Raw genomic sequence first — 11935 nt, 5'->3', positions numbered from 1 at the left:
ATCATCTTTTCAGAAAGTAAAAGTAACTTTTGAAAGAAAAGAAAAAAGGCTTCCCAGGCCATGGCATGTAAGACACACTTATAATTTTAATGTAATAATTAAAAAATAAAAATGGTTTGTGTTTATATTTTAAAAAACAGCCCAGCTGTATTACTCTGTCACCAAGAATGGTTATCCGAGGATCCTGTTAGTGCTGAGTTTTATAGGTTCAGCCCTCACAATCCCATCCTTGATGAAGAGTTAGTTCCCTCAGGGTATGCACAATGTACTCCCAACTTTCTGCCTTCTCTTAGAAGGCTCCATCTAAGGCTGCCCTTAGAATTGCCCCTTCTGAGCAGGATGGATATGAAGAATGTGACTCATTCAAACAACTCCTCCCTGTTCTGCCCCCTCCTTCAACATTCCCCTCTTCTCAAAAACATCTGAAGTATGAAAGTTGTTTTTAAATAGCAGAAGCACCACAATCCCTTAACACCACATATGGTCTTTAAACTGAAATACGTTAGTGATGTCTTGGACATCAAAATCGATTTTTAAAGTGGATTCTGAGTGTGTGGGTCCAGCCCAGGTCTGCAGTTTGTGCAGACATAGAAACAAAAGAAAGTTAAAACATTCAGAAAAAGTTAACCTGCTGGCTTTAAAATAATGCTGGAAATCAATTGTCTTCAAAGAGTTGGAAAGCATGGGCTATTGGTCAGAATATGAATTAGATGGGTTTACAAAATCATTAAGAAACAAATCCAAGTTTATGTGCTGTGAAATTTCCATGGTTCCTTTAAAATAGATAGGCTGCTCATATTTTTTTAATGCTAAATCACTCAATTTTTGATGGAAAAAGAATACAGATGGACTGTGTTTTCCCTAGGTGAAAATTACCAATCCATTGAAAATAAAATCCAAGAGGGTATATACATTCTAATCAAGTCATTGATTATTTTCCTGATTAATAAGAACTACACTTTACACAAAATACTTTATCAGCAGCTGTTTTCATCAAAAAAACCAATATTCATAGTTTCACAGTTGAAAAAATTACACATTAAAATATTTTACAATTCATTGTATATTCACCAGTTTCCCATTTCCTAAAGGGCTTGTAATATAAAGCAGATTAGAAGGGAAAACCTCAAAGTTGATTAACTTGACGCTGAGTTTTACAGAGGACACTAAGAACCACAAAAAGCTTAGGTTCTATCATAAAATAGTGACCAAATTCCATTCTTCTTTAAAAAATCCAATTAGAAACATCTTTTTTTAAAAACCAAATTCTACAATATGATTAACAGATTTCAAATTAACAGCAGTCTAAAAATCTTCAAAATAAATGATTTTGTATACTGAGAATATGATAAAAAGTTAAAACATGATTTTCAGATTATATCTTACTAGAATGTGTTTAAAATTAGGTTTTATTTTCTTTAAACCTGCTTGGTTCCCCCCCCCTCCAAAACAGTCACTGAAGGAACTACTTCTCGAGTGACCAAATGAAACTATAAAGTCAATAGTTAGTTATACCACATTCAATGACAAGGATGGTTGGCCACAGGAACTGACCAATCCATGGGAAGTGACACACCAAAGTACCTGGAAACGGCTGACCACTGACTTGACAGCCTAGTCACCCCATGTAGCATTCGAGTCAATTTTTGGTTCTTTGCCTTCTGAGCACTACCTGACCCTTTTTTCTTATTTTTAATGTTACTTGCTTAAGCTCTGATGGGATTCATTTAAAATTCGCTTTGCTTTTAGCTAGATCGCTTAATCTGCAGTCTTTGTAAAATTTGTCTACACTTCTTCAAATAGAATTAACTTGGTTGTAATAACTGTTGAAAATAAATGGATGAAATAAGCTATGTGGCTGTGTTTTAATGGTGGAGAGGTCCCAGGGGAAGGGGACTAGCTGGACTGATGTGAGACATGCAAAAATCATGTAACTTTTGTGCAAGGAAGCTTCAAAGCTTTTTTGGCACTCGGGTAAAACGCTGTTCTCTTAACAGTTTCCACCATCAGAGTTTCAGATTTGTACCATTTCATTGAGTTTTCCTGTAATTAATCCCTGATATAGAAAAGACTGGGATGTTAGTATGTATTAACTGAATATATCTAAAAGGCACAAAATGTTAAAGAAGTTTTAATAAGTTATGAAATCTACATCTGCAAAAGAATCTATTTGGCTTCCTGCTTAAAATGGGAGTTTAAATTCTTCTTAACTATTCCAAGACAGTTTACAGAAATAAGTTCCCCTAATCCTCAAATTAATTTTTCTTGTTGGCAATATTATATACATGCTTTAGTGAAGTACCTAAGTCTCCAATAATTAGGCCCTTTAAGGGCTCTAAAATAGCCAAATATTAAGAGTATTTGTATTAGAGTCCCTTGTTTACTATTCAAGACTTCTATTATAGGTAACTGATTTCATAAACGAATATCGTTAAGTGATGCTGTTTTACTAGAGTATATAATGTGCATTTTTTAAATAAAGTTGTATTCCAATAATATGCCTAATCTAGAAAACTGTCAGTAAATTATTGCACTTTTCTGGTGTGGCACCTGGACATTTGCTAAAGCTATTTCCTAGGGCATTAATCATTCATTTCAAATACTGAGTAAAATATCAGATTCTAGAGTGATGACTAGCGTTAGCCCCTACACCTTGGGTTAATGTTTTCCAAAGTGTTTAAGAATGTATCCTGTACTCAAATGCAATTTAATAAAGTTGGACAGTGAGCCCTAATTGCTTGGAAATGGGACATGATCTTAAAATGGTTTAAGGTCCTACTTTTATTATCCAGATATTGCATAAATAGCCTAAAAAGGTAAAAAGTTCATGGTTTCGATTCCCCCATATTATAAAGTATTATTCATGAGCATACCTCGGTAGAGGGTTTGAAGCAATCAGGAAGATATTCTATTGTGTTAATTTTGGTAACTAGTTTCATGACTGAGGCATAATCAACTATAAAAGAAGACGGAAAATGGGGGAGTCATATGAAAACAGAAAGAAATAAAACGAAAGAGGATGAACTTAAATCTGTTCTCCTTATGCAGTTATATACTAGTCATTGGTATAAATGGGATAGTGCCTGAGCCTCACCCACAGACCAAGAGGAAAGCTGACCATGCTGCTAACGAACAATAAAAAATTTGGGGTGCAAAACAATGCATGACTATGGGACAGATCATGTAAATAAAGAATATATATTAATGATAGTTTCTATAATATAAATAGCCTTTAATAAAAAAAATAATCTTTTTAATAACATTAATACTCACTTCTATTTTCTGGAAACATGCATGAAAAATGTATTCAATTCAATTGCAAAAGGAGAAAAAAAAATCAACCTATGGTGAATACTGTACAATTCTGGAGCAAGAACTAGTCTTGCTCATTCTTTCTTTCTGATGATTATTGTACTTTGTGGGAGCCCAGAATTTCCCTGGGAAATAAGAATCAGATTCTTGTAAATACTGTCCAGAAAAAAACCCAAAAACACCACCTTATTAACAGGTCTCATTTGTGACTGCTTCCAAAACTTTGCAGATAAGACCCCAAATCGTCAAAAGGTTTGATTTATTAAAAAGGAAAAGTCTCTGGTGAAATCTCAAGAGTCCCTTCCACCCCAAGCATTTTTTCTTCATTAAACAAGGAGTCAAAAAACCCACTTCAAACTATAAATTGAACAGCAATGGAAAAATAAGAAATCTTCATTATTTTCTAATCTCAGTGTAATTTAACACCAAACTTCAGTTTCCTTGGACCAATGCAATATTAGACTTTTTGTGTCCACAATTTCAAAACATAGAACATTTGCAAGACAAAGAAAGAACATCATTCTTTTTCCTTCTCCATCATTTCTATATATTTTGGGGTTTTTTTGTTTTGTTTTCTTTTTTAAAAAAAGATACAAACAATCTTCAAAGTTTACCTTTTTGGACTTAAGGCATAACATGAAATTGCGCATTATTCTAAAGCTTAATTTTGAAATGAACTAGTTTAGTGCTCTCAAACCCTGTTTGCGTTTACATTATTTAAATTATATAGTATTTTATTTCTGTTCTTGTGTAACTTCTAATGCTGTTCATGGATTGTGCAATTCCTATGCAATCAGTCTTTGCCTGTTGACAGTTATTAACAGTGCAGTATAGAATCCAGATAATGAGCTTTCGGTTTCTCAGTTATCATTTCAGTTCAAAGCATGCTGCTTAATTGTGTGGAAGATCCAATCCATTTTTGTTGTCCAGCCACCATGGTGTGCATCATTCATTTGTTTCATGAAATATTCCAAAGCCTCTTGTTCAGTTTTATCTAAAGCTAGGGTCTTTCGAATGTATGCAATATCATCAAAAGATTGTAGTTCTGGCATTCCAGAGCCAAGCATCATTGAGAAAAGATTTATGAAGAGATTGGCATGCTGCCGAATAGCTAGATAAGCCTTGTAACACATCTCCTGAAACCTACAAGTAATAAGAACAGTTGGATCAGTACGGAGCAAATGGGGTTAATACCTTCAGGTCTCTGCTCAAATGTCACATCATTAGAGAGGCCTTCTTGGGCAAACCTATAAAAAATAGCATTCCTCTCTCCACTCCCCTTGCCAACACTTTCTGTTCTCTTCGCCCCATGCTAGAATGTAAACTCTGTGAGTCCATAAGGATTCTGTTTACTGCTTTATCACCAGCGCCTCAGAATAATGCCTGGTACATCAGCAGTTTACTAAGGATTTATTAAATGTAAGAAATGGTCCATACTAAAGCCTTTGGGATTTAGGCTAGGGGCAGGACAGAGTTGCAGATAAAATTAATTTTATACAAGGTTTTTGAAAGTACTTTAAGGTTTAGGTTTAAGATAGACTGATGATATATCAGAAGGTGGCCAGAAAAATTTTAAATAAATGTAATTACAGTTGACTGATTTCCTCAAATTGTAGGACTAAAAAATGTTGTCTTAAGCACTATACATTATTTATCAGTATAGAGAAGGTGTAGTCCAATTATTTAAACGGCAGTAAATAAAAACTTCTAATATATTAAGAAGTTTAAGAATCACTTTCTTAGGCCTTAATTAACTAAATAAATCATTTCAGGCCTTCATTAACTTAATAAATTGGTTTTTCTCCAATTTTCTTCATAACATTGCACAATAAATAAATACATTAAAATACTCAGGCCAGAATGTTAATAAAACGTATTTTAAGTTGCTTGAAAAATATTATTTTTGATAGAACAGCAAGAATTCTGCACTTCGTATTTTTTTTCTTTCTTTTTTTTAAAGATTTTATTCATTTATTTGACAGAGATAGAGACAGCCAGCGAGAGAGGGAACACAAGCAAGGGGAGTGGGAGAGGAAGAAGCAGGATCCCAGCGGAGGAGCCTGATGTGGGGCTCAATCCCAGAACGCCGGGACCACGCCCTGAGCCGAAGGCAGACGCCCAACGACTGAGCCACCCAGGCGCCCCGTATTTTTGATTTCTTGAACTTACCTCTCAAATTCTCTTGTCTTTGTGCATTCCTGGGCTCCTTTACTAATCACTATTAAGAAATCTTGTGTCAAAACAAATGGCACACGTTCCCGTTTATAACCAAATTTTTTCTTCTTGTGATCCAAAAAGTGTCCAAAATCTATATGAAACAGCTTTCAAAAATAAAGAATTATATTATAGCTTGACAAATGCAGAAATACAGTATCCCAAATTAATAAATTTAAGAACGCCAAAACATTTTAAAAAGAGAAAGCTATTACTTGTCCATCATCTTTAACCATGATGTTACTATTGTGACGATCTCCAATGCCCAGTATGAAAGTAGCAACACAATATCCAGCACATGAACGTGTGAACAGGTCAATGGCTGCATCGTATCTGCAAAGAAGAAACAAACACCCGATGAGTAGTGTGTTAATACAGAGTAATCCCGTCCAAATTGGAAAAGATGGTCAAAGTCTATACTGAAGAGTGAAAACAATCACTGACATTAAGAGGAGGAAGTAATTATGTCCAAAGATTTGTGTTAGAAAGGACATTTCTGGATATTCTCTGACTAAAGCATAAGTCTTATAATGGTGAAAAAATACCGAAGGTGTCATGAAAAGATTTTTCTTCGAATCATTTTAACAATGAACTAGAAGTAAATTTTGAAATGTTCAATGTTGACCTTGAAAAAAAAGAATAAGCAAGAAGAAGAACACATTTAGATACCTAAAATTGGATGTATAAAGTTGAGTATATAGGGTTTCTCCAAAATTACAAGTAATTCTGATCGAACACAAACTCTCAAATTTTTCAAAAGGTGAGCATATTTTTTTTTTCTAACAAAACCTTAGATTGACATAGGAAGAAGGGAATAACAGACTCACATTTCTCCTTTGTTCTTGTCTTTGAGCCACTGGTGGAGTGTGTGGCTGTTGAACTGCAGAGCGCCTTTCAGGCCACCTTTGCACTGAATCTGCATAATCGTGTGCGAGTTTCGCACCACCTCGATAAGTCCCACACAGTCACCGATTGACAGACAACCATAAGGTAACATTCTGAAAAGGATCAAGACATTTGCAATTAAGTGATGGAATTTCAAAACAGCAAATATTTTAATAGGCTAATACAGGGATAATCTTTGTGTAAATCTGTCATGCATGACCTTTATTCCTTTAACTTTGGTTTTCTTTTAAAATTAGAAAAATACTAGAAAAATCCTCAAAATTATCTGCCATTGTGTGTTATAAGCTTCAACTGAGAAAGCACCTAATTGTATAAGAGACAAGCACTAAGATTATTGTGGCAATTAAAATTTTATAAACCTTTATGACTTTAAAAATATGGGTGAATTTCAGTTTGTTCAGCTGACATCTAAATACTTTAGGGCAGCAGTTCTCAAATTTTTGGTCTCAGGACTCCTTTACACTCTTAAAAATTACTGAGATCCCAAAGAGCTTTTATTTATGTGGGTTGTATCTACTGATATTAGTAATTAAAATAGAGAAAATAAAAAAATTAAAGTATTAATTCATTTAAAAATAACAAACTATTATGTGATAATATAAATAACATCTTTTATGAAACAAAGAACTTTATATTAAAAAAACAATTCTTGGGGCCCCTGGGTGGATAAGTTGGTTAAGCATTTGACTCCTGGTTTCAGGTCAGGTCATGATCTCAGGGTTGTGGGGCTCTGTGCTCAACAGAGTCTGCTTCAGATTCTCTCTCCCTCTCCCTCTACCCTCACTCTCTCAAATAAATAAATAAATAAAATCTTTAAAAAAGAATCCTGGTTTCAGGTCAGGTCATGATCTCAGGGCCGTGGGGCTCCGTGCTCAAGAGTCTGCTTCAGATTCTCTCTCCCTCTGCCCTCACTCTCTCTCAAATAAATAAATAAAATCTTTAAAAAAGAAATTCTTAGTAAGAAGAGTGACACTTTCCCATATTTTCAAATTTCTTTAATGTCTGGCTTCATAGTACTGAGCTGGATTTCATATACACTTCAATTGTATTCAATCTAATGCAATGTTTTAATTGAAGCCTATGAAGAAATTCTGGCCTTGTACCATTATGCAGGTAGAAAAAGGGAGTACTGTAATACCCTTTTCAGATAATTGTAGATATTTTTCTTTGATACTATTCCAAAACTTCAAAAAAGGTAGTTTCTCAAGTTGCAATACAGAATGTGAAACCATATCAATAAACTTGTCATACTCTGTTATGTTAAAATCCATTAGTCTATCTCGCCTCTGAATGGAACTTTTACCCATATGTGACTTTATCATATCCTGCATTGGTCATTTGGAAGATATTAGTTCACTGAGTTCCAAAGATCTTTCAGATGGTGACACTTTTCATTATACCAACTAAAAAAAAAATCACAATTGTTAATATTACCACTGATCTCATCAGAAAAGTCTTTACTTTGGGGGAGCGCTTATGCTTACAGTGGTACATACAAGTTTTTCCAAATTCTAATTTTTGCTTGAAAGCTCAAATTTGATCTTTGACAACATATCCTGTCAGTTGTTCACCTTCAAGAGATAGGTTCATATCATTCATTTTCAAGAAAATGTCTGCCAAATACCCATGTCTCAATAACCAGAGCTTATCTATTAGTTCTTTTTTTTTTTCTTAAGATTGTATTTATTTATCTGAGAGACAGAGAGTGAGAGAGAGATCATGAGCAGCGGGGAAGGGCAGAGGGAGAAGCAGACTCCCTGCTGAGCAGGGAGCCCAATGCGGGACTCGATTCCAGGACCCTGGGATCATGACCTGAGCCAAAGGCAGATGCCTAACCGACTGAGCCATTCAGGTGCCCTATTAGTTATTCTTTAAGTAAAAATGGTGTTCCATGAAAAAAGCAGCTAGTATGGCTTGCAACTCTAAAAACGCACAAACATCTTTACTTGATAAAACCATACTTGGGTATGCAGCAGAAGTGCTATATGGGGACTTCCCATTCATCACAGGGTAGCAAAAAGGACATGTAGTCAAGGGAGGTGTGAGCAGTTAAAGACACAATGAGAAAAACATCCCAACTGGCACGTAAGTACTAATGTATGGTTTTTCTTGCTTTGTTATTCTCATAAACTACTGCTCATGCTTTCCATACTTCTTAAGTTCCTAAAAGAGTAATAGTCTATACTTATTTTCATTTTCTCAATTCCATGTAGCATAACTTCTATGCCTACCACTCTACTGACTCAAATCTTCTTACAGTTAACCATGAATCATCAAATCTAAAGGCTTTTTCATAGTCCTTATGCTCTTATATCCCCGGAAGAACCTGACACCATAAACTGTGAATCTCTCCCCTCTTTTGGGTTCTGTGAATTACTCACTCTGGTCTACCTATCCCTTTGACCATTTCTTTTATGGAATCTTTTCTTCTACCTGCCCTGGTAAATGTGAGAATTTCTTAAGCTTGTACTCCTGCTCATTCTCTCTTACTTTTTATTTTATTACTGTTGAACATGCTCATAGTTTAAAGAGTCACACAGTCCTATAAGGCTTGTGACATAACAAAACAAAACAAGCAGAGAATCCAAGTTTTGGCAAGAATAAATAAAAATGCTCTGACTTTTGTAAAATAAATTTTTTATTTAAAATCAAAATAAAAATTTTTACCTAAATTACTTAAGTTAAAAAAATTTAGAAAATATTCTAAGACTTAAAAACTTTTTGAAGATCCAGCTTACTTTCCAATGATCTAGCTTAACTTTAAATGCTTTTTAGCACAGTCACTAATTTACAATTAAATATTGTAATTATCAGAGTTATATAGTTAAATCCTTTACTCTGTCTAGTTCTGCATTCTCTTTTGTTTTGTACTTTCCTGGGGGCAGTGGTAGTAACGGCATGTGTATCTCTCAGACACAGAAAATTATACCAAAAGAGGAAGCTTGATCCGTGTAACAGTTTTGGGAAAGCAGAGGGGACTAAGCAAAGAATCAGGAGTTAAAAATTTCAAGTTGATGACCTAATTTTGTGCTTTAGCAAATTACTTGACATGTTCATTTTTCTTCTTTGCAACAAGACGATTCTACTATATGTTACTGATATATTTTTACATACTAGTTATCAGTCTTTACGACGCATACAAACAGACCCTAATCTGCTGTGCTGCTGCCGCGAGAGTTGACCCCTATGCCCACTTACAGGCAAAAACTCTTTTGAAGAGAGTGGCCTTTGCTGGAATGACTCTAGATTTGCAAAGAGATGAGAAAGAGAAGGGAACACTGTGAGAAACAGAAATGTCAAGGACAAGATGAAGCATGACAGAAAACTTAGACACAATTGTAGAAGGTTGGGCAGAAACCAACAGAATGGCAAAAGCTTTAAGATGAGTTCTTTTCATAAAGTTTGCTGTCAAACGGATTCAAGATTAGAGGCTATATAAAGTTTTAAAATTAGAAAATTTATATTATGAAAGACACTTTCTTTTAACCTCTTAACTTCTGAATGAAAATAGGGGGCTTTTGTGTCTCCTATGTTCTGTCCTAAAAAGTGACACTCCAGACACAGTTGCAGTCTTTGCCAACTTACTAGAGATAGCTCTTCTTGCCTAGCTGAATCTCTTAGCTCTTCTACATTAAGGAAAAGGAAGACAAATGGAAGTAGCGTAATCAACTAGTATTAATTACTACTCTCTACATTTCTTCGTAGATACATGCCCCTTTATGCTTTATAACCGATGTTTACTAATAGTTAACTTTTTCAGGATAACTTTCAACATATATGTTGCCTTACTGGTTACCTACCGAAGATCAAGACCTTGATTTTGCCAGATATTTTCCATAATGCGAATTATTTGAAGTGTTAGCATATCTTGCCGTAAATCTGCAATTCAAATAATATGTATCACCACCTAATGCCATAAATGCAAACTTGAATGTCATGTCATCACGTTGCTTTCAAACAGAAAATAAATACAGCTATCTTTACTTTTCAAATTAATCTATAAGAAGCAATATTTTGATTTTTTTTCATTTAATCTAGTTTTATCTGTATTAACTCAAATTCATACAAAATTATCAAACACTTTTAAATTTGGATACTATTCTTTTGGATAGAGAAAATAGAGACAAAACAAACATTTACGTTAATTATGTTTTAGGAGACAATATATGCATATTGTTCTGACATACTAAAATATCTTGATTCTTTAACCCATTTCTAAAGTATCTGCATAAACCCATCTGTATAACAATGTAGGATAAGCTAGCACGTATTTCACAAAAATTTTAAATTAAAACATTTAAAGTACTTATTTTTTTGAATCCTTAAATTTGAACCTGTGTATAAATATTGGGGTTAACAGGATTCAGTGCTGAAATGTCATTTCCCAATGGAAACCCATCAATCATTCTCCCCTTGCTTCCTGCCACAGGCTGTTTTCCAAGTACATTAGGACCTTCTTTTATATGATTTCTTAGCAGACTACACCTTTCTTTTGTACCATATTATAATTTTATTTTTTGTAATTATTGTTGAATGTCTTCTTCCTGCTAGACTATAAACTTTTAGAGGGCAGGGACTCTGTTTTTATTCTTACAATTTGATGGCCTACCACATCAAATATTTATGGAATGAATGGCTACTCACACAGCTAAGTAAATTATAGTTAGAAACTTCTTTCAGGCCTTTCGATTCTAAATTTAGTATTTCTTTTCTTTTTAATAATTATATATACATTTGCTAAAGGTTAAGACATCTGTTTTTAATATTATATATTTTACCACATGCATATTCCTTAAATGGCTTTCGATAGTCTTCATGGTTCAAAAATACCTTGTGTATAAAAAGATACCTAAATTCATGCATCATAAGTTCATTAATACTCTTCCTTACCATCCCCATTTTTAAAGATGATCTCATTGTTCTGAAAGAGTAACTCTGACATGATGTCTGGGTTCTCCCAATTCAACCACAGTGGCCTTTTTGCAGAGGACATAATTCGACACTCTTCAAGCCTTTAAAATAGTTAAAAACTTTACTAGGCACCTTGCTTTTTAAATTCTTTTTAACCCTCAAATTTATTAAAATACACAGACAATATAGTTTTTTGAAGTGTTATAAAAATTTAAAACCTTCTCAATTTCATTTATGAATTCATTTCTAAAGGAGCATAAAGAAAAAAGAAATATTAAGCTTAAAACTTTCTTATATAATAGCACATGAATTTTTGACAAACATAGAGGCATGCCACTCGTTTTACAGACAGTACATTTCATTTTTGAAATGAAACCAGAAATTCTGGCCAGAGAAAGTTTTAAACTCTATTATTAAAATAATAAAAACTCATTCTGACCAAATGCAGTTCTGAACTTAAGAAACCCGAACAACTTATTTTGCAAGGTAGGGTAATGGGAGAGGAAAGCATATATAATTGAACATTCTAATTATAATAGACATTTTAACTTTTCTTAAGATTTTCTCCAGGAAGGGTCCTTGTTTAGATATA

General features: G+C 33.9%; 1 protein-coding gene across 2 annotated transcripts in view; it reads right to left on the bottom strand.

The window, feature by feature from the left end:
• Positions 1 to 972: 972 nt before the first annotated feature.
• Positions 973 to 11935, bottom strand: part of PIK3CA (phosphatidylinositol-4,5-bisphosphate 3-kinase catalytic subunit alpha) — a 79726-nt gene continuing 68763 nt past the window's right edge. For both annotated transcript variants that reach the window (XM_026498330.4, XM_026498340.4), the window contains exons 16-21: positions 11323 to 11444; positions 10233 to 10311; positions 6354 to 6524; positions 5742 to 5859; positions 5482 to 5633; positions 973 to 4455 (exon numbers count right to left, since the gene is read on the bottom strand). In XM_026498330.4, coding sequence (XP_026354115.1) covers positions 4185 to 4455; positions 5482 to 5633; positions 5742 to 5859; positions 6354 to 6524; positions 10233 to 10311; positions 11323 to 11444 — 913 coding nt within the window. In that variant the 3' untranslated portion in view covers positions 973 to 4184. The remainder of the gene's footprint in view (positions 4456 to 5481; positions 5634 to 5741; positions 5860 to 6353; positions 6525 to 10232; positions 10312 to 11322; positions 11445 to 11935) is intronic.

Source organism: Ursus arctos, unplaced genomic scaffold (assembly GCF_023065955.2).
Source record: "Ursus arctos isolate Adak ecotype North America unplaced genomic scaffold, UrsArc2.0 scaffold_4, whole genome shotgun sequence".
NCBI classification, from domain to species: Eukaryota; Metazoa; Chordata; class Mammalia; order Carnivora; family Ursidae; genus Ursus; species Ursus arctos.
Note: the sequence above shows the minus strand (reverse complement) of the source record. Positions and strands in the feature narration are given on the sequence as shown.